This window comes from Mastomys coucha, unplaced genomic scaffold, assembly GCF_008632895.1.
Source record: "Mastomys coucha isolate ucsf_1 unplaced genomic scaffold, UCSF_Mcou_1 pScaffold23, whole genome shotgun sequence".
NCBI classification, from domain to species: domain Eukaryota; kingdom Metazoa; phylum Chordata; class Mammalia; order Rodentia; family Muridae; genus Mastomys; species Mastomys coucha.
The window spans coordinates 59,717,647-59,743,995 of record NW_022196906.1 but is presented as its reverse complement, the minus strand read 5'-3'; the positions used below and the strand labels follow the sequence as shown (position 1 = coordinate 59,743,995).

The 26,349-nt window shown below is 48.0% G+C and overlaps 1 protein-coding gene and 1 long non-coding RNA gene across 4 annotated transcripts in view; one reads left to right on the top strand and one right to left on the bottom strand.

The window, feature by feature from the left end:
- Positions 1–25,253, top strand: part of LOC116072498 — a 47,437-nt gene extending 22,184 nt beyond the window's left edge. Inside the window, exon 3 of the long non-coding RNA XR_004111487.1 lies at positions 24,969–25,253. This is a non-coding gene — a long non-coding RNA (uncharacterized LOC116072498). The remainder of the gene's footprint in view (positions 1–24,968) is intronic.
- The window catches only part of Parp16 (poly(ADP-ribose) polymerase family member 16), a 23,656-nt gene continuing 15,978 nt past the window's right edge, over positions 18,672–26,349 (bottom strand). For all 3 annotated transcript variants that reach the window (XM_031343966.1, XM_031343964.1, XM_031343965.1), the window contains exons 5-7: positions 23,766–23,937; positions 20,668–20,809; positions 18,672–20,058 (exon numbers count right to left, since the gene is read on the bottom strand). In XM_031343966.1, the coding sequence (XP_031199826.1) occupies positions 19,923–20,058; positions 20,668–20,809; positions 23,766–23,937 (450 nt within the window). In that variant the 3' untranslated portion in view covers positions 18,672–19,922. The remainder of the gene's footprint in view (positions 20,059–20,667; positions 20,810–23,765; positions 23,938–26,349) is intronic.

Below are 26,349 nucleotides of genomic sequence, written 5' to 3'. Positions count from 1 at the left end.
CCAAGGAGCTGTGGAAAGCACCCAGAAGGCAGGGACGATAGCTCGCTCAGTCTGGAAAGTGCTTGAGCAGGAGAACCTGGCTTTGATTCCCAGCACTCATACAAAAAAACCAAGTACAGTGATCCATGCTTAGTTTCCCAGCCCTGGGGAAGAGCCAGGCAGACCCTAGGAGCTCACTGGCCAGCCTCACTGGCAAATGATAGGTCCCAAAGACCCTGTCTCAAAACATAAAGCACACGGCTCCTGAGGGATGACACCCAGGGTTGAGCTCTGTTTAAGACATGTATGCTCACACGTGTGCCCGCACACACATGTGCATTGCACATGAACATACATGTGCACACACACAGAGTACCTAGTCCCGGGCTAGAAAAGCCCTTTCCAAGATGACTCTCTGTTTCTGTTTTGATGTTCAAAAATACCATACTACCAATTTCCCCCAGTTTATGCCCCACTGTAAGGAAGAGAGAGAGAGAGAGACAGATGGAGACGGAGAGAGACAGAGATAGAGAGAGAGCAAGAGAGAGAGAGAGAGAGAGAGAGAGAGAGAGAGAGAGAGAGAGAGGAGAGGAGAGACAGAGACAGAGACAGAGAGAAAGAGAGACAGAGAGACAGAGAGAGGGAAATCAGAGTCCTTATGGTTAAGTCCAGAGTTCCTAAGCCAGCCTTGCCCACATGGGAGCCACTAGCTCTGTCCCAGGCCCCGACTGTCAGTCATGAAAGCCTGGGATGTGGGATCCAGGCCACCCTGCTCCCATCATGTTTCTCTTTGCCCTGGGAACTAATAGGCCACACTCACTAGAGCACCATGTGTGGAGAAAGTATCTTGCCTGGGCTGTGCAGGTAAGGATGGATTTGTGGCTTGATAGGGACAGTTGGCATCTCCTTTCCTCCTCCTGGGGAGTGGGGCATCTGGAAGGGGCTTCCACAGCCCAGAGGAAGGTAGGCAGCAGGAGAACCACGTCAGTCTTTCAGCCCACTTTCTTCACTGACAGTGAACAAGCCTAGGGCTAGGGGACTTGGTTGGTCCACAAGTGACTTGTGCCACAGCAAGACATGACTACCTTCTTCGGGGGAACTGTGCTTGCAGGAGAGGCTGCTCTGAAGGTTTCTTGCAGCCCTCCATCGCTAGTGTTTGGGCAAAGATGGATGATAGGCTCCAAGTTGGCCCTCAACCTACAGAATGACAGCCTGGGCTCAGCTCAGGCTAGACTCTGAAGAGATAAAAAGGGAGTGCTAGTGGAAAAAAGCTTACAGTTCCTCAGAAACTTGGGAATTGGCTCTGCCTGTTGGGAGGAGCCACCCCTCCCTATTCTCCCCCTATAGGCTAATGGGGGCAGCTAGTTCCCTCTTAGCACATGCCTTTAACACATATGGAAGTCTCCAGGCTAGCTTCCAGCTTCTTCAGGCCACAAACCTCCCCTACCACTACTCCAACCTCCAGGCTGTTCCATATTACAGATACAGGGGAGGGACCCCCTGAAATACTTCCTTCTAAAACTGGCAAGGCTTTCCCCCACCTTTCTGTATTCCCCTGCCCCCACCACTCCCCTGCCCCACCACTCCCCCACCTCCACCTTGGGGAAATGTGGTCCTTTCGGGTTTGTTTTTCCTACTGAGGGCACACTGGAAGGACAATTGGCAAGTGGGAAAGCTCCAGGCTTTAGAACTAGAAATTACAGAGACTAGAGAGAGAACTCAGTTGGAAAAGTGCTGTCTCACAAGCCCAAGCACCCGGGTTTGACCGCGAGAACCCACATAAAAAGGCAGGCGTGTCAGGGCTTGCTTGTAATCCCAGAGATGGTGCGATGGGAGGTGGAGATAGGCAGATGCCAGAAGCTTGCTGGCCAGCCAACCTAGCCTACTTAGGGACATTCCAGGACAATAAAAAGACTTGCCTCACATAAAAAGTGGAAAGAACTTAAGCCAGGTGTGGAGGTTTACACCTTTAATCCCAGAATTTGGGAGGCAGAAGCAGGTGGGTCTCTATAAATTCAAGGCCAGCCTCAGATACAAAATGAAACCCTGCCTCAAAAGACTAAAGAAACAGGAGGAGGAGGCAGAGGCTGCAGCGGTGGCAGCACTTAATGACAATTGAAGTTGTCCTCTGACCTGCACAGGCACGTGCAGTCATGCTCGAGCACGTGAGCGCGCACACACACACACACACACACACACACACACACACACACACACACACCATTCATTCATGCATTCCTTTACTGAGAAGAGCCTTGGACGTGACTAGATCTAGGCAAGTGCTCCAATACCAAGCTACAAACCTGGCTCTAAGCCTCTGATTTTAGAAACAGGTTCTCACGCTCTCGATCAGGTTGGCCTCGAACTCACAATCCTCCTACCCTGCCTTCCATGTGCTGGGATTACACACGTGCATCACTGCTCCCAACATTTTTTTCCTATCTATTTTTTCTTATTTGCAACTTTGTAAAATATATGTCTTTAAAAAGTTTGCCTGTAGTGTTTGTGTGAATGTGGATGGCACATGCCATAGTAGGTGTGTGGAACAGAGGACAACCTCAGGTGTCTCTCCTATCTTCTTTTAGATGGGGTCTCAAGACTGCAGAGATGGCTCATTGGTTAAAAGAACTTGCTGCTGACCTGGGTTCAGTACCCAAGACCCACATGATAGGAGGAATCTCCCACAAGTCCTTCCCTGACTTCTTTATGTGTGCACTCACACAATAAATAAATGTGAACAACACACACACAAACATTTAAGATGAGCATAGTGCCACACCTTAATCCAGGTGCTTGGAAGACAGAGGCAAATGTATGTCTGTGAGTTCAAAGTCAGCCTGGTCCACATATCAAATTCCAGGACAGTCAGGGCTATAGAGTGAGTCTCTATTTCAAAAAGCAAACAAATTAAACACTGAAGATCTGGTGGCTTTTTTTTTTTTTTGGTCTGTTTGTTTCCTTCTTTCTTTTTTCATTTTTAATTCTATAGCCTAGGCCACCCTGAAACTTGTGGGAACGCTCCTGCCTCAGCTCCCTAAGAGCTGTGAGTGTGTGTATAGCTACCACATCAGCAGATCTCATAGTGGGTGTTTTCTTTTGTTTTGGGGTTTTTCAAGGCAGGGTTTCTCTGTGTAGCCCTGTCTGTCTAAGAACTCAGAGATCTGCCTGTCTCTTTAATCCCAAATGCTGGGATCAAAGGTATGTGCTACCACTGCCCAGACAGATTTCATGTTTCTTAACCATAGTAAAAAGTAAAATTATAGGCAGGCAGTGGTGGCACACGCCTTTAATCCTACACTTGGGAGGCAGAGGCAAGTGGATTTCTGAGTTCGAGGCCAGCCTGGTCTACAGAGTGAGTTCCAGGATGGCCAGGGGCTACACAGAAAAACCCTGTCTCAAAAACAAAACAAAAAAAAAAAGAGAGAGAAAGAAAGAAAGAAGGAAAGAAAGAAAAAGTAAAATTATAGAAATAAATAAATATGTCCTTAAGGCAAAAGACAGTTTCATAGTTCAGATTGCCGTGAGATTATAAATATTTTCAGCTTGAATATTTCTTGTTTTCTTGCCAGTTCATAAGTCTATTTTTTACAGTTTTTTTCTTTTATCCAGAATTATTTCCAGAAGGAAGTAGGATCTATTTCTTGACCTAAAAACTGAAATAATTGGACCAGAAAATTGTTCTTAATGTGTCCTGACCACAGATTCTTCTGAGAATCTAATAAAAGACAGAGTCTGGGAATGTCTCCCCAGGAAGAGCACATTGGAAATGTGCAAAATTGCTGTTGTTCTTCTGAAACTATCCATGGGTTCAGCAGTAAAAGCACACAGTGAGCGGACGCTTTTCTTTCTTTCTTTTTTTGGAGACAGGGACTTGTCTGTTTTGAACTTGCTGTATAGCTGAGGATGACCTTGAAGTCCTGATCTTCTTGCTTCCCCCTCCCAGAGGCTGGGATCACAAGGTTCATGCAATGTTTGGGATCAAACTCAGGGCTTTGAACTCAGGGCTTCCTGCAGATGGCTACACTCTACTAACTGAGCCTCAAAGATACCTTTCCAATGCCACCATGACTCCTGCTTGGAGCAGAGTTCTTCCTGCCTCACCCCACCAAGGGTGGTTTTCAACAACACGGATTAGCCTTTGAGATATTGAACTAGACTCCCCAAATCTCTGGATCTCTTGGGGAGGGAAAAACGGAGCTCAAAACACAGCCACAGATAGCCAGACCATTTTACTTCTATTCACTCCAAGCATTTATTGGAGCTAGGTATTGGAGTATAGGCCTGCCATGCCAGTACTCACGCCTAAGTGCCTAAGACAAGAGGATCATGAGTTCAAGACCAACCTAGGTTAACTAGACCGTCTCAAACAAAACAATGAAGTATTTACTAAGCTCTTTTCCAGTAGTCTATGGATGCTGAACTTATCCCCAAACTCAGTGACTCACGCAATAATCATTTACCTCTCATGGTTCCAGGAGAAACTGGGCTCAGCACGGCAACCCCTACTCAGTCTCATATGGCTGTAATCATATGGTGTCATGGTTTGTATGTGGTCTGATCATGTTCGTGTGCTAGAAGCTTAGCATCCAGTGTGAAGATGTTTCTAATAGACCTGTTAGAAAGTGGGGCCTAATCAGAGGGAATTGGATTGCTAGGGACATTGTCCTTGGAAGGGTCTAATGCAGTTCTTGCAGAACTTGAAAGTCTTAGACTTCTAGGCTCAAAACCTGTGAGCTTAATAAACATCTTGTTTTTATAAAGTATTCATATTCTGGTATTTTGGTTTAGCAATGGGAAATGGCCTAAGACCTAGAAGCATAGTAAAGGCCTCTGTACTTCATGTCTAGCAGTTGGTGCCGATCTTGGGCCAAGTTCTCAGTGGAGTTTTCTCACTAACTTTCATGTAGCTCTCTCTGTGACCCTGGTATGCTCATAGCATGGCAACTATCCTTTGATTCTGCATTCTGGGCAAATTGGTGGCTTTGGTTGGTTGGTTGGTTTTTGTGACAGTCTTGCTATGTAGTCTAGGCTCGCCGTGAATTCATGGCAATTCTTCTGCCTCAGCCTCTTTAATGCTAGGATAAAAAGCATATGCTGGATCTCACTTTGAAGACCAGGCTGGCCTCAAATTCACAAAGATCTGCCTGCCTCTGCTTCCCAAGTGCTGGGATTAAAGTCTTGTACCACTACTGGCTGACAACTGTCTTTTGAAAGGGAACATCCACAAAGAGAGCCAAGATGCCTCTCTGACCTGCCTCAGATGTTACACTTCAGCACTTCTGCCACAGTGGGTTAATTAGATACAAATCATTAGACTGTCTCAGACAGATAGCTAGACAGAGAGACATACAGATATGCAGCCCAGGCTGACCTTAAACACTTGAGATCAATTATTCTCTGCTTTAGCCTCCTTCAAAGCTGGATAACAAGTCTATACCAAGAGTTCGGGGCTATCCTGGGCAACAAAGCCAAACCAATTTTGTTTTGTTTTCTTCATTATTATGTGTATGTGTGCATGGTTTGGGGGACACACATGCCATGGTGCATGTGTGGAAGTCACATGACAACTTTATGGCGTGGGTTCTCTCATTCCATTATTGTATGGGTTCTTTTGGGAATCAAACTCAGGTCTCCATGTTTGTGCAACAAGGACTGAGCCATCTTGCAGGCCCTTAAATTTTTGAAAAAGAAATATAAATATGCATTTTGATAGTATTATGGAAGATGTGGCAGGAAGCCACAAGAGTTCACATCACATATCTGTACGGCCTGAGACTGAGGAGGAAATCCTACTGAAGAAAGATCTGAGCTAAGATCTGAGGCATCAGTGAACACTAACTCAATGAAGGGGGTCACCAGGCCAAGACCCCAGGACAGGAGGGACACTGGCCTAAGAGGCAGTGAGTGTCTGGAAACAGCAACTAAGAGACAAGAGCACAGAGGTGGGAGAGGCCAGGACACTGGACTTTGTAAACCAGGGGAAGCGTCGAGGGTCAGTTGCTGATGAATGATGGGAACAGATTTACATCTTCAAGATCACTTTGGCTGCTGTGTGGATGGCCTATTGCCACATGTTGAGTCAGGACTGGGAAGAATGAGAGACTTCTGTCTGCAGTTACCTCCTGGCCCCATGAGGCTCTCCCACACACTTAGGCCAGCTGCAGCCTCAGCCCTATATGTCTGGTCTGGGGACACCAGGCCAGGCTCTGTTTTCTTTTTCAGACAGGGCCTCACATAATATAGGCTGGCCCCAAACTCTTGATGTGGCTGAGGATGGCCCTGAACTTCTGGCTCTCTCCTCCACTTCCTGAGTGCTAGGGTTACAGGCGTGCACTGTCATGCCCAGTTATGAGGTGCTAGGAATTGAACACAAGGCCTCATGCACGCTACACAAGTACTGTATGAGCTGAGCTGCATCCTCAGCCCTACCTCCTGGGTTTGAAGCAGATTTTTTGTTTTTTTAGATAGTTAGCAGACAATTAATATTTCACATAGTAATATATAAATATATCCATTTTGTCATTGATAGAGCAAAGAGACAGCACATCAAGAAGTAAGCAAGTCCTAGACATGGGGCATACATGTTTAATCCCAGAACTCAGGAGTCAGAGGATGGTGGATCTCTGTGAGTTCGAGGCCAGCCTGGTCTACAGAGTGAGTTCCAGGACAGCCGGGGCTACACAGAGAAACCCTGTCTCGAAAAACCAAAAAAAAAAAAAAAAAAGAAAGAAAGAAAGACATAAATAATCACTAGGCAGGGCGATGGCTCAGTGGTAAAGTGTTTGCCATACAAACACAAGGACCTGAGTTCAGAATTTGGCTCCTCTATAAAAGCTGAGTGCAGTGCCACACATCTGTAATCTCAGCACTCAGGAGGCAGAGGCAGGTGGCTCACTGGGTGTTCAAGGCCAACATAGCCTACAAATGAGTTCTGGGACAGCACCCCAGAGATAGAGATAGAGATAGAGATAGAGATAGAGATAGAGATAGAGATAGAGATAGAGATAGACATAGACATAGACATAGACATAGACATAGACATAGACATAGACATAGATATAGACATAGATATAGATATAGATATATAGATATGACATTTGATGTTGACCTTTGTACATACATACACATAAAAGAAGCAAATGTCCCCTTAAAGCTTCCTCATGCCCACGTGCTCATGTGTGTGTGCATGTGTGTATACATGGTGTAAAACATTGACTTTACTGGAGTTACTTATAGAAGACCTCTGCATCCATTCGATGATCCACTTCACATCTTTATAGATTAGTCCATATATATGTATATATATATATATTCATTTTTTTATGAGGCTTGTTGAGAGACGCATCCATGGCATTCACTCTGATTCCCCTTTTATGTTGAGGAATGCACCTCAGTTTCTCTATGCATCCTTCTGATGATGCACATTTGAGGTGTTGGAAGCACTCATGCACCTACATGTCTCTGTGGATTTCTGCCGTCATTTGGTAAATACTGAAGGAGGTGTGTGTTTAACTTTCTGAGTGACTGTTGGGCCATTTCCCAGAGTGCTGGTAATACATTCCCACCTCCAGCCTTGCTACCAAGTTGTTCCATGAGCATTACTCTACACTTCCTAATAAGCAAGAACCATCGTGTGTGTGTGTGTGTGTGTGTGTGTGTGTGTGTGTGTGTGTGTGTATGTGTGTGTAAGCAAGAGGTCAACTTCAGCTGTCACTCTTTAAAAGCTGTGATCTCATATAGCCTAGGCTTGCCTCATAGTTGCTGTGTATCTAAGGATAGCCTTCAACTCCTGACCTCCATGTCTCCATGTCTCTACTCCATGCACCACCACACACGACTGTTTCTAAAAAACTATATTCTAGAGAGAGCAAGATGGCTCAGCTGGTAAAAGCCTTCACAAGCCTGATGATCTGAGTTCAATCCCAAGAAGCTACAAAAGCGTGGGAAGAGAACTGGCTCCACAAAGTTATCCTCTTGGCATTTATAATAATGAGTAAAAGAAAAAAACTGTATTCTACATCGAAGTCCTTTATTGGTTATGTTTTATAATTCACTCTCTTTCCTTCCCTTCCTTTGTCTTTCTCTCTGCCTTTCCATTCCTCCCTCCCTCCATTCATCTATCCCTCCTCTTTCCCTTTGTCTCTGTCTCTCCTTCCCTCTGTCTCTCTCTGTGTCTCTGTCTCTGTCTGTCTGTCTTTCTCTGAAACTTGTGTTCATATTGGAACTTACCATGTGACCCTGGCTGGCTTGGAATTCTCAGCAACCCTCCTGCCTTACCCTTTCAGGTGACTGGGGCCACTGAGTCTGGTGGACCTGTGATTTTCATTTTCTAGAATATCTTTGTATCTATTGTCAGAGTGATACTGGCTTTGTGGCATAAGTGGGGAAGTATTCCTTCCTTGTCAATTTTTAGGAAGATTTACTGTAAAATTGGTGTTATTCCTTCCTCAGATGTTTGATATCCATTTCATTCTGTGTTCTTGGACGTGCCACACTTTTGCTAGAGTCTCCAAGATCTTCCCCTACACCTCGTGAGGAGGCCCCCGCCCTGCTTTCCAACTCACCTCTACTCTTTCTGCTACTCCCATGCCTCAGACACACGGGTCTTCTCATTGTTCTAATGCTTCGGGGTTGGGTCTTCTCTTGTTTTTAATGTTTTTAACCCCATACCTCAGAGTTGTCTATCTCTTTACCGGCATCTCTTCCACATACTCCTGCATGGTCCTTTCTTATTCTCCACCCCTCATTGTAACCAGGGTAAGGCCTATAGACAACTGTCTTCCATGGAACCTCATCTGCTCCCTTCATGATTTAAAAAAAAAAAAAGTGTAGATCAAACTCATCATTTGCTTCTGCATCAACTCCCTAAAATGGGGAATCTTGCCTTCTATATCTTTGTGCCTATATCTGCTGCATCCAGCAAAGATTTGGCACAAACTAGATAGGGTAGTGTTGACTAAGGAGAAGAACAGCAGACTGGCCCTGTGGTCAGACAAGCTGTACATCAAGAGTCGCTGTCAAGCCTGTCAGCCAGTCTGAGGTCTAGGTTCAGCTGGGAATGGGTCAGGCAGCCCTTGAGTTGGGTGGGTTGCTCTCTGGGGTGGGTCTGTTGACTGATGAGCCCACAGTAAATCCTGGGGTGACAACAAAGCAAAAGACCCAGGCTTCCTTCCAAGAAGTTTCTGGCCCACTCTCTACTGAGTTCCACTGTTCATGACTCTCCCGCCAGGAAGTGAAGTCTTGCTGTGCGGGGGAGTAGAGAGACTGTGAACCTGTCTCCACCCCTGGCAGCTGGGGCTCAGAGACCGCTGGAGGGCTTTTGGACCCCATAAAAGCCTCATCTGGGATGGCAGTGCTCAGGAAGAGCCTGTGGAACCACAGAGAAGGCTTTGTGGCTTCCTTTCTCCCCACCGCTGTTCCCTCAGGCCTGGGCTCTCTGCTCATGGAAACTCCCCTGCTGGAGTTGGCTGCCCAGCCCCAGGAGACAGGCAGTGTTGCACGTTGCCACTGCCCAAGTTCTGGGGGTGGGGTGGGGATACGGGAACAGGACATGAGCCTGTACCTCTAAGTGAACCCACCCTCGGTGACCTTCCTTAGTCCAAGGGAGGCCTTGATCCTGGAGGAGGGCAAGGTCTTGAGTGGAAAGTAAGGGCTGGGACAGTTAATCCCCAGGCATCCCCAGAAACACCTCTGATGCAGGGTCATGGATATGGCTGGATGGAGTTCGGTCCTGGAAGGTGCGTAGGAGGACATCCTAGCGGCTTCTACGGGAAGCAGCTGTTCCCAATAACCAACAGCGGCATCAGCCGCCAGTGATCCTGTAGCCTGCATCCTGCACACTGACGAAGTCCATGACCAGGAGGCCCCACTCGTGATAACGTCATTCCCCCATCTCACCCGCTGAGGGACATGAGCTCAGAGAGGCCATTGGCCATCAGAGGAGACCTGTTTACTTGCAGAGACCCTGGCCGTCACCAGCTCTTTGACCAGACATTCCCTGCCCTGGCCAGGGCCAGCATGAAGCAGAAGTTTCCTTAAACACATTACTTTGGCTACAATCTACCAATGTCTCCCTTCCTTTCAATAATGTTTTTTTCAGTAGGAAAATTCCCATTTCGGATCCCAAACAGAAAATTGTAGAGTTGTGGGGATGGGGGTGGGGGTAGGGGGTGGGGAACTGTCACAAAGACACTCCCAGCTCCCAGGGACCAGGTGTGGTGGTACACGCTTGGAATCCTAGCATTTGGGAAGCAGAAGCATGAGGATTGTGGCAAGTCTGAGGCCTGTCTGCACTACACGGTGAGATTAACTCTAACCTGGGCTACATAAAGAGATCTGAGAGCAACAGACACAAGACTCCATAGGGTCTTCCTGATTGTAAATCACTCCCACCTGTGAAAGAAACCCTGTGCTCTGGGCCTGTGAAACCACCAAATTGTCTGCCAGTCCCAATGGGAAGAGGGTGAGGTGACCTGGAGTTCAGGCAGACCCTCTCCTGCCTTCCCTAGGCTCTGGGCCACCTTGAGCTCCCTTTTAGTGCATTTCCCAGCCTGCATCTGGCTGCACCCTACACCCCTCCTTCATTCCCTCCAGGTCAGGGATATTTCAGGAGAGCAGAGGAGCCGCCAGTTTTAGCGGGTTCCAGGGGATTCCCAAGATGAGCACCCCACTAACCCAGGCTGCCTCCTGCCCCACCCCACACTCCTTGTGTGTTATCTCTCCTGGAACTCAGCCTTCTAAGAGGCCTTGAGGGGACAGAAGTCATGGAGGTCTGTCTCTCCAGTGCACCCAGATCTCAAGGGCACCCATGCCAGGAGCAGAGAGATACCCACCTAAGAATGCCAACCATGAGGACAGCTGCCGGAGTTGGGCTGGGCAAGCAGGTGCAGACATGTCAAGGAGCTGAGGCCTGACTTGACCCAGCCCTACCCTGTGACTGATCCTGCTAAGTTCAGCATGCTACAGCCCTGAATTAGGCTGAAGACAGTCCAGGTGGAAGAAAGCACTGAACCTATGATTCATAGTACCCCTGGGTTCATTTGACGACAAGGTATCAAAGCCCCACCTTGCTTGGAACAGGGTAAAAAGGTGGATGGAACTGCTCACCTAGCATTAAAGAAAGAGCTGGGTTTTATTAAACCGTTCCCAAGTCACAACAGGTCAGAACTACCCAGCATGTGGTTTTAAATGAATTCAATTAGTTATGTCCATTGGACCCAGGAGTGATGGGGTCTGGCAAGGACAGAAGCAAGTATTTATTGAGCACCTACTTACCAGATGCCATGATCCTCAACCCTTCACGTGTTTTTTTTTTCTCTAATGCTCTAATGCACTCCTGAAGAAGGCCCAAAGATCCCAGCATCTCCTAAACTGAGCTCTAAAGATTCCTTAACTCAGAGGCCAGCAAAATGGTTTGCTTGCCACTAACCCTGATGACCCGAGTTCAATCCATGTGACTCACAAAGTAGGAGAGACCTGGCTCTCACATGTTGTCCTCTGACCTTTACATGTATTCTCTTCTCTCTCTTCCCCCTCCCTCCTCTCTCTCTCTCTCTCTCTCTCTCTCTCTCACACACACACACACACACACACACACACACACTAAATAAATATTTTAAAAAGTATTAACCGAATTCTTTCTCTAAACTAACCTTCATTCTATAGTTTTATGCTAAACTATTCCACAGATCAGACCCAAACTGGGTATAGGAGCAGGATCTTGAACTCTTGATGGGTGATCTTCTAGCACCCCAGCACCTCTAAATGTCTTAAGTCAACCCCAGCAGAGAAAAGCTGAGGGCTATGACCTCTAGGCAATCAGACATGCATATAGCTAACATGGAGGCAGTCACACAGGCGTGTACGGGCAAAAGTATACACTAGACACATGGACTGATGCATATTACTCTTAGATCTTTTCCTGTCATAGGTCCATCCCATACAAAATAGATAAGGAGGAGAAGGGTCTCTCGAGGCCCCAGCATGGCTCTACTTGGGTCACCAGTACTGCTCTAGATTTTCAGTGCCAAGTACAGGACAGCACCAAGCAAACTCTTCAGACATGTCTTCTGAATAAATGAAGATATAAGTTTTTAAAAAGACTTTTTATTTTATGTATGTGAGTACACTGTAGCTGTCTTCAGACACACACCAGAAGAGGGCATCAGACCCCATTACAGTTGCTGGGAATTGAACTCAGTACCTCTGGAAGAGCAGTCAGTGCTCTTAACTGCTGAGCCATTTCTCCACCCCGAGGATAAAATTTTATGAATGAATCAATGAGCGTAAGATGAATGCTTCTGCATAAATACAAAGACGTCACCTACGTGTTCAAAGAGACTCTGGATCTACTATAGAAAAAAAATGCATGTTTCCACAGACATACACCTAAGCTTAACATCTATAAAGACAAGGTCACATTTACTCCAAAATGACCGGGGCAAGTCTACTCATCTCTGAGAAGACACAGAAGGGCATGGTTTATCCTCCATGACACCTACACACAAAGGCTTACTCAGCGTGGATACTTACACCCAGGCCTAAATATACATAAGCACACTTCTACCAAAGAAACTTTCTCCTACCAGACACACAGCTGCCCACACAGGCAAGCCCAGGACGATCACACAAACCCACACAGACATGGACAGCTGGACAAAGGAAAGCACAGCCGGAGGCCCAAGCCAGACCAGGACCGAGACACCTGTCCACAGAGACCCCTGAGCTACCCCAACCCTCCCACGCTGTCTGCTTCCTACCCTCCTGTCTACAGCTGGAAAGGGATAGAGGGCTGGGAATCCTAAAGGAATTCCTGCTGCAGATGGCTGGAAGCCACCCCCTCCCCTCAGTAATCTAAGGCCAGGATCCTAGGGCACAGAAGCAGATGCTGTGTGTTGGGGGTGGGAGGGTTCCCTCTCCTGAGGACTTGGCCCTTAGTCCCTGGCTTCTTTCACGACCTGGCCAAGCTTGGACCAACCGCTGGACTCTCAGACCGTAGCAGAGACCCTACTGCGCCAGCTCTGCTCTTGACAAGATGACTTAGCAGAGCCTGGTAACCAGTACTTTTCCAGTGGCCGTCTTCTTCTCAGGAAACAGCCCAGCCATGAGCTTGATCTCCAAAACAGGCCTAGGATGAGAACACCCTGCTCCCCTTCAAATGCATGGGCCGCCCATTATGTCATCAAGCAGTGTCCACATCACTGTAGTGTCCGCATCACTCCACGGCTTAGGGGCCAAATGTCAGGGTTCCAGTCTCATTCTGCTTCACATCTACCTCTCTTTCCACTTCTGTGAACCAAACCATTGGGATGTGACAGCTGCAGGTCACATTTCAAGCATCCCAGGTAAGCCACAGGCACTGGTTAAAGGACTCCAACCCCAGGGACAGTGACCCTGTAGTGGTCTCCTTCCCAACTGACAGTGTTGAAACCCAGGTTAAGATATACAATAGCCGGGCGGTGGTGGCACACACCTTTAATTCCAGCACTTGGGAGGCAGAGGCAGGTGGATTTCTGAGTTCGAGGCCAGCTTGGTCTACAGAGTAAGTTCCAGGACAGCAAGGGCTATACAGAGAAAGCCTGTCTCAAAAAACAAAAACAAAACCCAAAACAAACAAACAAAAAAGATATACAATAGCTCCGTTGAAGCCCTGGGTTGCATCCTCAGCACTCGGTAAACCAATGTATGCTGTGTATGTTGTAATCTCAGCTCTCAGAAGGTGGAGGCAGGAAGATCAGTTTAAGGTCATCCTCTGCTAAAGTGCAAAATTGAGAGCAGCCTAGGTTATGTGAGACCCTGTCTTAAACAAAACAAAACAAACAAGCCCAAATGAGGATTTGAGGCTGAAATGCCTGATAATGGAGCAAAATAGAGACCCAGAAAGAGTGTGTGTCTTTTCTAATCTAGAGATACACATAGGCTCTTCCTCACCCTCCTTCCACTTCCAGGTCCCCCAGACCTCAGCTGGAGGTGAACACAGCATTGTAACCCTGCCAGCTAGCAGCAGAAGACAGAAAGACTGCTCAGCACAGCCGGCCAGACAGTGGAGGCTGTTTATTCTCTGATGTCCAGAACAACTCAGACAATCAGAGGAGGATTTGGCTGCTGGCAGCTCCTAAATTTGTGGTCTCGAAGAAATCATCATCACGGCAGGCTGAGCAGCAGCCAGGATGGGACGGAGGGCCCTGCCTGCCCCTCACTCAGTGTCCTCACTCAGGGTCTCATGCTCACCTCAAGGACCCGCAGTGATGGGGCTAGATAGGTGACCAGGGTTGAACACAGGGCTCTGGTTAATGAGTAAACATCAGGGGAGACTCCCCATGGGATCTACTCCACCACGTGGCCCCTGTTTAACTAGCCAGAGTCTTAGGCTCTGGAGAGGGGGATTTTCCACCCACTGGATCTGGTGCTGGCACCACAGCCTTTCTTCACTGTCAGCCAGGGTCTTTGTCCCTGAGACAGCTTCTCCAGCTGGAGCCTGTGCCTGCCTGCTTCCATTATTATTCCTGCCCCAGCTAACAAGTCCACACTTTCTGGGGTCCGTCTCTTATCTTGTGTACATTTGAGTGCATTGTGGGATCATCCATGGCTTATAACGGCAATCAAACCTCAGTGATCCAGACTCGTCAGCTTAAACGCCACTCCCCACCCCTCCAAAGCCCCGAATCCCCCAATAATTCATAGATTTACACCTAAAGAGGATCCGGGACAGCTGAGGGCATCAGCTAGGAACCCCTTCCACCAATATACACACCTTTATTTCTCACTATACCCAAATTAGCTTTGTTAAATCACAAAGAATGCACTGATCACCAGTGAAAAGCCTGGTTTTAAGCACTTGTTTCAGTGTCAAACACCTTCACAGGTTCTGTGCCCTGTTTCCCACTGTGTTGGTATCAGTCTGAGGCTTTACATGGGAGCAAGGTGCCAACAGGGTCCAGCAGGAGAGCTCATGCCTATAATATGTCAGTTGGGAGACAGAGGCAGTAAGGCTGAGTCCCACGCCATGCCAGGCTACACGGCAGACCCTGCCTCAAAAACAAAATGCAAATAGTCAGGAAGCCAGTAGGAAGGTCAGCAGAAGGTCAGTCTCTCACCACTGGGACCAGGGGAAATACAAGTCTCTTTTCCAGGAGCATCCACAACTGGACTCCGTTTCGCTGAGACTTTATTATCCGGTTGGGTCTCATGCCCACATCTGAAGCCAGCTACTGCTCTACTCAGAGTGGGTGGATGATGGAAAGACAGTCAGCCTGCTTTACCAGGATCCAGGGAGAGGAGGAAACGGGGCTGACGGCTCAGAGTCAGAGTGCGGTCAGTACCAGGAGGATGACCGGACCCCAGGTAACAAGAACAGGTGGCCTGATGCAGAGGAAATGAGGGAGGGAATCAAAGCTCTAGAAGGATGAGACTTGGCCTAGAGAGATGGCTCGGTGGTTAAGAACAAGGACTGCTCTTCCAGAGGTCCTGAGTTCAATTCCCAGCAAGCACAAGGTGGCTCACAACCATCTGTAATGGGATCCGATGCCCTCTTCTGGTGCATCTGAAGAGAGCAACAGTGTACTCACATATAATAAATAAATAAATAAATCTTAAAAAAAAAAAAAAAAAAAAAGGATGAGACTTCCCAAGTCCCACCACCACCATCTAAACTATATGTGGTGGCAGGGGATTCAGCTCAGCTGTCAAGAGTATGTACTGCAAGCAGGATGGTGGTACGCACCTTTAACCCCAGCATTTGGGAGGGAAAGGCAGGCAGATCTCTGAGTTCAAGTCCAGCCTGGTCTATAGGGTGAGTTCCAGGACACTCAGGGTTACTCAGAGAAACCAACAAAGCCAACAAACAAAAATATCTACTAGGCTGAGGCAGAAGGATTGCCACAGGCTTGATGAGGCCAGCCGATGCTACAGATTGTCCATCATCATCCACCTTTTATCTATCCACCTATACCTGAGCCCCCCACCCCATGGGTACTAGGAACCATACTCGGGTCCTCTGGAAGAGCTGTACATTTTGTTGTTGTTGTTGTTTGAGACAGGGTTTCTCTGTATAGACCAGGCTGGCCTTGAACTCACAGAGACCTGCCTGCCTCTGCCTCCCAAAGGAGTGTGCCACCATACCCAGCTGCTGCTCAAGTGTCTAGATCACAGGTGTGAGCACAATGCCCGACTGAACAGGCTTTGCTATCAGTCATTGACCCCTGTGTGAACAAGCTTCAAAATCCAGTTTTCCACCACTCAGGCCATTTGCATTTGAAAATGAAACATAAACTCTGTGCTGCCCACCTTAGGAGCCTTCGCCCACCAATCCCTTCTACCCCCTTCCCTGAGGTCTAATTCCAAAGCCTTTAGTGGTCATTCAACCAGCACTCTCTGCTTTAAGGTTGGGGTGGTGGTTCGTAGAGTCTGCGAACCTTTCTTCACTCAACAACCTTCTCTTGAGCGCACCGACTGATACTAATGTATTTATTTGTCCTGTGAGCCCTGCCCTCAGGAAGCTTCCAGGAGAATTTTAACGCAGAAAATATCAACTTCACCCAAAGCACAGCTCTTTGGGTCTAAAATGCTCAATAGACACCGCTTTCCATCCAGCACATGGACACTGCTGCGGAACACTGGAAATTTTCAAAAACCCTTTCCAGGTGGATCAGGGCGCCAGCAGAGTGGGTGGGGACGGTGGTTTCTATCTTGCTGTGGAATGTCGGGGTTTGTTTTGGATGTTCTGAACATCAGGTTGGAGATACACGCAAAGCGGAGGGGTTCCTAACCAGATCAGGGTTAGAGGCAGCCCAGGACACCGTCTCCATGGTGCTCAGCATCAGACAGTTGGGAAATAAATAAAAACCCATGGTAAGAGTGGACAAAGGCAAAAAACAAACAAAGACCAAGAGATGGAAAACCCAGGGGATCAAGCATGTGGTGGGGGGGAGTATTAAAGGGGCTTGGGGAGGGTGTGGTCCTGTTTTGCTCCAGTGAAGAACTGAGTCCAACCCCGGGGAGAGGGGGGGCCTAGGAGTCACCATGGCAACAGGGAGGACAAGTTCAGCAGATTCCATGCCAACACAAACCTCCTGGGTTTAGCAGTGGATGGGCGCAGATGGGATGCAGGCATGTCATAAAGAAAAACACCTGAACTAAGCTCTTTAAATCAAGTCCCCACCCCTGGCCTGGCTTGGGAGGCAATCGCTATTTAGTAGAATGAATTAATAAGAATCAACTGTGAATTGCATATGCTCCTCTCTCATCTACTCAGTAATACACTCTTAGTTCACAGGATTCTGAGCCCTTCAGAGCCTGCTTCTTACCTGTGTGAGAGGCCCACTTGACACCTCTCAGAATGCTGCACTCCAGACAATGGCTTGTAGTTGACAGAATTGGGGGGGGGGGCGGGGAGTATCACAAGGCCAAAGAGGCAGAGCCCCAATATGAGCAGGTGACACCTGAGCCATCTAACCACCTCTGCCATCAACTACCCTGGCTATTTTCCTCCATGTTGGGTTCAAAAGACAGGGAGGAGGCTGCTTTCTCCTCCTGAGCCCTACCCCGGGGCTGCCAGCTTGCCTTCTCCTGAGCCACTGTTCTAATGACATCTGCCTTAAGCTTAGGGTAGGGGCTGAGTGGAGCTGAGTCTTCTAGGACTTGCTTCCCTTCCTTCCTAATTATTTCCAGGTACCAAGAGGTCACACGCCATTTCCAATGACCCTCTGCCAGGGCTGGCACATTCACTGTACAACAAAATAAGCACAGTGCTTCATACCCGTAGTTTGGAAATGTTTTAATCTCTTTTAAAACCAGAAGTGGGGATCTTCGGATATAGTTCTGTGGTATATGCTTCCCTTGCATGAACAAGGCCATGGGTTCAAAACACATGGAAAGACTTAAAACTGGGCTGGAGAGATGGCGCAGGGATGAAGAGCACTAGCTGCTCTTGCAGAGGAGCCTGAGGTTTGATTCCCAGCATCCTCAGGGTGGCTTAAAAAACTAAACTCTGTAACTCCCATCTCAGAGGATCTGGTGCCCTCTCCTTGTCTTCATGGGTACTGCATACACACGATACAGACATAATATGCAGACAAAACCCCATACACATAAAAATAAAAATTTTAAAAACCAAAAAAATAAAACCAGACCTGGTGTCCCATACCTGGTTTTCTCAGCACCCAGGAAGTAGAGACAGGAAGATCAGAAGTTCAGGTAATCCTTAAATATGTAGGAAGTTCAAGGCCAACCTGGATTACATGACACCTTGCTTCAAAACAAACCAAAGCACCTCAATTGTCCTTTGGCTTTGCCTTGTCCACCTGCTCAGTTCATCTCCTTCCTCCATTCTGATCTGAGGTTTCAAGCTCTCTGCATATTCCCACTGTCTGAGACACTTTTCTCTTCTCTTGGTTTATACCAACTGCTCTTTTAGGTTTCAGTTGAGTGCAGCTCTGTGATTTGTGGGACAGGGCACTGAAGTTGTGTTGTAGTTTTAGCTCTGAAATGTTCCTGTAGGCTCATGCAATCGGTTCTTGTTCCCCAGCCAATGTCGCTGGAAAACTGTAACGTGGTACAGGCCTCTGACTTGTCTCAGACCCCAACCCCCCTCACACACACATACACACACACACACACACACACACACACACACACACACACACACACACAGAGCTCACTTGAGCTGAGGCTGCGGATAGTCACAGACAACTTGGTATTTAGGAAAATATCTTTATTGTTTTTTAAATGTCCCACTGCTTGATTTAAAAATCATGAGAGTGGCTTTTTCACAAGTTTCACAAATTATAGGAAAAAAATGATTTTCTCCTCTCTATGGAAACTCCATTCCCAGTAGACAGGGTTCTTCCCCGGCTGAAGCCTGGCAGGAAGGAGGGAATAAACAACACAGCAAGGATGGCTGGGGCTCTGCTTACAACTCAAGCTCAGGCTCCTCAGACGGAGTCTCAGCCCATGGAGACCTGTGGCCCACTGAGGCAGGCCTCTGCCTTGATGGCCACCAGGCCCCCGAAAGCCTAGAGTGTTGTGTATCAAGGCAGCTTCGTGGGAATGAGGACCCTGGTGAGCCTATGGCTTGGACCCTTCTCCATAACAAAACCAGAAGAGGCTGTGGATCCAGCCTCTTGGTGCTCCAGGTCCACACATCTCCCCCTCTATTTGGCTCATAGAGGCTAGCTTGTCAAACAAACAACAACACAAACAGAAACGCAAACATTTGGTTCTGTTTGAGCTGTAATCAGCAGTTGGTCATTTTTAGAAAAAGATGACAGAGTTGCTAGTTGTTAAATCTGCATTTTGTTATCCCGCCTGTGGCTCCTCCTCTTGTGTGGTTAAGGAGGGAGGAGAGTAGGGGGGAGCAGAGCTGTGGCAGAGACTGTTGTTGATCTGAGAAAACTGTTAAAATGTTTTGCACCCGCAGACTAAAGCCGATGGAATCCCCAAACGATCCCGCTGATATTTTTATGAGAAACACGACTCAAACACGACTGTCCCTCTTGGGTGTCTTGAGTCAAAACAAGGCAGCCACCTAATGATTTATTGTTCCCGTTGTACATGTTCTGCCTTCCAAAAGGCATTAGCATCAGGGCCGGCCTCCATCTGGGCAACTATAAACACACCACGGACAGCTTGGACACTTTGCTTTTAAACGCAGCAGGACTTTTTCCTTTGGCCCTGGCTGAAGAGCCACCTCCCTAGACTGTTTAGGAGGAAGCAGATGGTAGAACACCCCTGAAACCGACAAGTGAGGGGCCAGGGGTCCCTCATTGACTGGATTGTGTCTGGGCACATCACCAAAGGCAATCAGTACACTTATGGCATATGAAAATTGTCCTGTGCACCCCTGCAACTGGTCCCCAGACTGGACCTGACAAGATGTTACATGCAGGAGGTAGAGGACAAGCGTCCGTAAGGCACATGGTGAGTGGCCACATTCCAAGCATCTGGGATCATCTCTTCACACGATTCCAGAAGTGTTGGAAAGCAGAGGAGTTGGTGACACTCACAATGATCAGCAGCAGCAGATACAGAAACATCATGATCACGAACCAATGGCTGGACAACCAGGAGAGCTGGCTCGAGGCCCTGCCCGGAGGGAGAGAGTGTTGGCGACTGAGGAAAAGCATTTTTGTTTTAAGTGTATGCAAGAAGTTCTGGCTCAGAGAACACGACAGGATGGATTTCATCCTCTGTGTGAGCTGCTAAGTGAAGCTTCGTGCGGCTCTAGAGGGCTGGGGCCATTTGCCCTGGCACTGTTAACACACCTTTCAACAGAACATTTTCTAAACGCACAAGGACAGCTAGCAATGAGCTCACCCCACTCGTCCCTTTTTAGCTCCTCTAATTACTTTTTATAAGTCGTTTTTTCCTCTTTAATTAAGGGTTTGTTATCTAAAAAGATGCCCCAGCTCTGCCTAGACAGTGACTTGAATCTTAAAATCTTTTTTTTTTTACTAACTTGTGTGTGTGTGTGTGTGTGTGTGTGTGTGTGTGAGCATCCTCCCATCAGTCCTCCTAAGGACCCTGAGCATCTTCTCTGACTTCCCAACTTCTTCCTCCATTGTCCAGCATTTTGGAAAATATGCTTTAAATACATCGGAGGCCTGAGGCTTGGGGAAAGGGATGCTGATGACTGAGCATGTGAACACAGTTGGTAGCCATCTCCTAACTCTCATGGAGGGACCATCTTCTTACCTCTTGGGCTGCTTCTGGGAATACACCAGTAGGTACTTCACCCGCAGAAGCTGGTTATTGGTTACTACAAAGTACTTCGGGGGGATCTCTCCCCCCTCACTGTGCTTGATTCTTGCTCTGCTGCGGTCTATTTCCTTGGAATCTGGAAAAAGGTAAACACATACTTTGTCAGGGGGTGTGGGGGTGGGGGCAGGGGACACAATAATAAAAAAAAAACAAATAGGAATAGAAATGTGTCCTGAGGCACAGAAGGTCAACAGGCTGAGGTACGTACTTGTGTTCATATGTGAACCTGGCACAGAGAACAGGAGTCTCTGGCAGGCAGAAAGATAGATGGGAAAAAGAATATGAAAATATAAGAGAAGAAAATAAAACCACCTAATGGAGAAAGCAGAAGGTAGAAGTAAACTGAAGGTTTAAATGGCAGCTCAGGGTCACACACCCTGGGACCAGGACAAAGTCTCACCAGGGAGCAAAGCTTGAAGTTTGAGTAGGGCAGGCTACCTGCCCACCCGCCCATCCACCCACCCATCTGTCTGTCCGTCCATCCATCTATCTTTCGACAAGTCTCATGTACCTGAATGAAATAGCTAACTAAGGATAACCTTGAACTTCTGATCCTCCTGTCTTGTCCACCTTCTGAGTGCTGGGCTTCCAGGCCCATACCATCTTAGTAGGTAGATGCTGTGCTGAGGATGGACCTCAGGGGCTCATACCTGCCAGGTGCATACTCCATTGACTGAGCTACACCCCCTTGGCCTACAAGGCATTCTGAATAAACCCCACTAGATTGAGCTCTCAGAACACTCACTTCCATCAGGCCTAGTGGCATATACCTTTGATTCCAGCACTCTTTTTTATTTTTCTTTTGGTTTCTCAAGACAGGGTTTCTCTGTATAGCCCTGCTGTCCTGGAACTCACTCTGTAGACCAGGCTGGCCTTGAACTCAGAAATCCTCCTGCCTCTGCCTCACAAGTACTGGGATTAAAGGCATGCACCACCACTGCCCGGCGATCCTAGCACTCTTAAACTCAGCACTTTAGAGGTAGGCAGAGGCAGGCCGACTTCCTGTGAGCTCAAGGCCAGCCTGGTCTACATTGTGAGTTCCAGGACAGCTAGGGCTACTTTGTAGTGAGATTCTGTCTTGAAAAACTCGAACACAGAAACAAAAACAAGTAAACAAACTTACTTCCACCACTTCTGCCAGGTTGTCTGAACCTGGCATGTAACTGAGGATACATGCCTTTAACCCTTGATCCTCTTGTCCCAAGTACTGGAACTGAAGGTGCTTTTTAAAAAAGATGTATTTATTTATATGAGTACACTGTAGCTGTCAGACACACCAGAAGAGGGCATCAGACCACATAATAGATGGCTGTGAGCCACCATGTGGTTGCTGGGATTTGAACTCAGGACCTCTGGAAGAGCAGCCAGCACTCTTAACCCCTGAGCCATCTCTCCAGCCTGAAGGTGCTTTAAAAAAATTTTTTTTATTATTATTATTATTTTTTGAGACAGAATCTCCCTGTGTGGCTCCATCTAGCCTGGAACTATGCAGATCAGGCTAGCCTTGTACACACTGGGGTCAGCTTGCCTTTGCCTCATACATGCTGAGATTAAAAATGTGCACCACCATACCTGGCTTTATCCTTTTATTTTTTTAGGATTTTGAGACTAGGTTTCATGTAGCCAAGGCTAACCTCAAACTCACTAGGTAGCTGAGGTTAGCCTTGATCTTCGGATCCTCCTGATTCTAATTCCTATGAACTGAGATTATAGGCTTACATTACCACACCCAGCAAATTGCTTTTTTGTGGATTTTATGTGCATGCGTTGAACCCAAGTCCTTGTGTGTGCTAGGTGAGTCTAAAAGAGAGGGAGGAAGAGAGTCAGCATGCGAGCTTTGCTTTTTACCAAACACAAGCCAGGGGCTGTGGCAGCAGAGGCTGAACAGTCATGTTTTGATGTTTAATGTCGCCTTATGCAAACTTGCTAAGAATTATGAATGCAAGCAAGTGAGCAAGCGTTGTTCGTGCTGTCTGGTTTGGGAGGATGGTGTCAGACCTGGGCCTGTTCCTTGGGATCCAGTTGTTTCATATTAGAGGCCAGAACAGCCCACGTCTTGAATTCTCCTCTTCTTAGTAAAGACAACAGCCCAGTTTGGAGAGTGGAATGACAGTCCTATGACTCTTCTGCCCTGGGGGAAGGTGACCCAGAGGGAGGCACAGGGCACACGGCCTAAGGGATGCCTCAGGGCAGTGGAGTTAGAGTGGCTCCTTGCTATCTGCTCCTGGAGAGTCCATGGCCTCAGATGTCTCTGCGGTCATCTGGGGACTCCAGCACACTCCAGTGTTCTCCACTGATGCCAAGTACCCATTATAACACCAATTCTGACTCTCGGGGAGCCATGCCCTCCCCTTACACACTAGCTTCTATTTGTCCAGTCCCTTTTTCTTCATTTTTGTTTCCTATGTAGGAGTGTTTTACGTGAATGTATATACGTGCACCACATGAATGTCTGGTACCCCTGAAGCCAGAGAAGGTATTCCCTGAATCTGGAGTTACAGGCGAATCCCACAGCGTGGGAGCTGGGAACTGAGCTCAGGTCCTCTGGAAGAGCAGCAAACACTGCTGACCACTAGCCATCTCTCCACCCTCCATCTGTCAGACCTGCTTCCTTCCCAAAGCTTTCCTTCGCTACTTGGGCCCACTCAGCTGCCCCATGTCAGCCCCCTCCCCCAGCACGCCCTGACTCCTACCTGTAGCATCTGACCTTTTTCTTGTTTGTTTTCTTTTATTTTTCGAGACAGGGTCTCCCTATATAGCCCCAGCTGTCCTGGAACTCAGTCTATAGACCAGGCTAGCCTCAAACTCAGAGATCTACCAGCCTCTGCCTCCCAAGTGCTGGGATTAAAGGTATCTCTGATCTTTCTCTATCATATGTTCAATCCCAGAGAAGACATTTCCCTCCTTGAAGGCCAGCCTCTGCCCTGCATTGCTCTGGACCAATCCATCTGTAAGCATGCAGTGGCCCCTCCACTTGCTCCTGGGCCAGGAGCAAGTGCCAGCAGCCAAGCCTGGGTCAAGCACTCACTCACCCTTCTTCTTGGTTTGGCACTTGACATCTGGATGATCGATGACCTCACACACAGCTACGCAGCTAAGGATCGGGCCAAGGAGGCTATGCTGCCACCCATGGCCATGAGGACTATAAATGAGGGCCAGGCTCAAGTCACTTGTGAGGTAGGTCCCCTCTCCAAACAGAGAAGTCTGGAATAGCAGACATGACAGAAAAGAAACACACAAAAATGAATGAGAGGTGGCGTCACAGATGGCACATGTCCTTCTTCCACAGAGCTGCAAACATAGAAAATTTCACGCTCCCCCAACCCCTTTAAGACAATAATATCAAATAACCTCTGATGTCACCATAGAGCTTGTTACTAAACACATTCCCATCTGACAACAGTTTAACCAACTGTGGATTTGGCCACCTAGCCTGGCAAACGAGCTGTACCTTGTGGTCAAGGTTGAACGGAAAAACCAACAATGATATCAGAGTTCAAACAGGCCTCAGTTTCAATTATCCAACGGGTTACATAAATTCTGTGTCTCGGTGTCTACTCCTACAAGATGGTGGTAAGAGTTCCTCTTCCATAGGCTTTAGTCCATGATTCAAAAACATAAGGTAGGGCTGGGGTATGGCTCAGTGGTAGAACTCTTGTGTAAGCATTCACAGGCCGAGTTCAGTCCTCAGCAGCACGTGCGCTCTTTCTCCCTCCCCCTCTCTCAGGAACAAACAAAAAGCCGGACATAATGTACAAAACCCAATGTGCTTGCTCAGGCTCTCTGGCGTACAAGAGATGGTGGCGGTCACGGGTGGGCATGCCATCACAGGTGCTGCTGTTATAACCGTAATTCTCATTGTATCAGTGCATTAAACATAGCTACATCTAGGGGTTTACAAAAGTAAAGTCACCCTAGGACTTAAAAAGAAATGAGTCCTTTGAACAGAAACTAGGACTAAATGGGGGGTCTGGCAAGAATGTGGGGTGAGTTTTACTCTGTGTGGGCTAAGAAGACATCTAGGAATAGCTCTCCCTCCCTCCATCCATCCTTGAGTGTGTGTGTGTGTGCCTGCACACTTAGGTAAGATAACTAGTGGGAGTCGGTTCTCAGTTCTGCCTTGTGAGTGCCAGTGATAGAAGGCTTAGTAGCAAGCACCTTCACCCACTGAGTCATCCTGGTGCTCCCTCCGCATTACTCCTCTACTTAAGTTCTATGCATGTTTTCCTTTCCAGAGGCTCAAAACTTTGTGCCTGGCTGCTGTCAGGAGAGAGCATGAGAGAGACCTAGGACATTTCCACCTGCAAGACAGCTTCACAGCTCCCCACCCCCCACCCCTGCGGACAGGAGCTACATCAAGGGAGCCCTTCACGGAAAGGAACAGGAGAGGCCAGAGACAGAGTCCATGTACCCAAGGCCACCTAGATTCACCTAAGCAGCACACTGCCTGGGTACTTGAACAAAGGTTTAGTACAGAAGACTAAACTTGAGGCAACCTCTCCACACAAGCTGCAGGGTAAGACAGAGACCCCTGGATTCCAGTAGCCTGGCCAATAGTAAAGCCCAGGGCTGACATAAACAAGCCTGTCATCCTCAGCTCTACCCACCCTCACTAATCAGATGCAGCAGGGCTGGAAGCAGCTTCTCAGGCCTCAGGGCTACATCAGCTGCAGCTGAGCCCAGGCTCCTGGAGCCAGCCCATCAAGACAAGACAGATGCTGCTCTGCCTGGGGGTGGGGGTGGGGGTGGGGGTGGGGGTGGGTGTGGGGGTGGGTGGCATAGCACCTACTACCTCAAATGCCCTCGCCACTGGCCTACAATAGCAGCTGCTGCTTCTCCTAGTGCTGGGAACATAAAGAAACCGTTCCAACCCTCTTGTGTGTTCAGAGGGTAGTGGTCACGGGTGCCACAGGAGAGGGCATGGACTCAAACGGCTACCATGCCTGTTTAGCTACAAGCTCTAGATTGACAGCTTCCTCCTACTCCTTCCTAGGGGACAGAATAAGTGTCAGAAGAAAGAAGGTGACTGCCACAGTTTTGACTCATAAAAATAAGAGGAAAGCTGCTCTGTGGAAGAGCCTCCTCTTCGTGGGTCTCGGCACACCCCGAAGTTTCTCAGGGTCGACAGAAGCTCAACAACGCTTATGGTCACGTAGGGGATCCTGTTAAAGTATGATGTCACTGGCTTATCTAAGTGAGGCTCCACATTTCCAACAAGGTTCTCCTGGGTAATCCTTATGCTGCTGTTCCAGGGTCCACACTGTGTGACCAGGGCCAGTCACAGACCACTGGAGAGTTGAAGTCTCCTGATGGGTCCCACCCCCACAGTGTCTCAATGACTTGGTCTGGGACGCAGTTGGCACTGTGGTTTTCATCTGTTTTTGTGAGAAAAGGTCTCGTGTAGCTCAGACTTACATCAAACAGCCTATGTGGCCCAGGATGATCTTGTACTTAAGAGCCTTTTGCCTCTACTTCCCTAGTGTTAGGATTGCAGGTGGCCATAGCTTATGTATGTGCTGGGAACTGGACTCAGAGCCTAGTGCATGGCAAGTAAATGTTCTACCAACTGGGCTACATCCCAAGCCCTCCGGATACTGGTATTTTTTTTTCTTTATT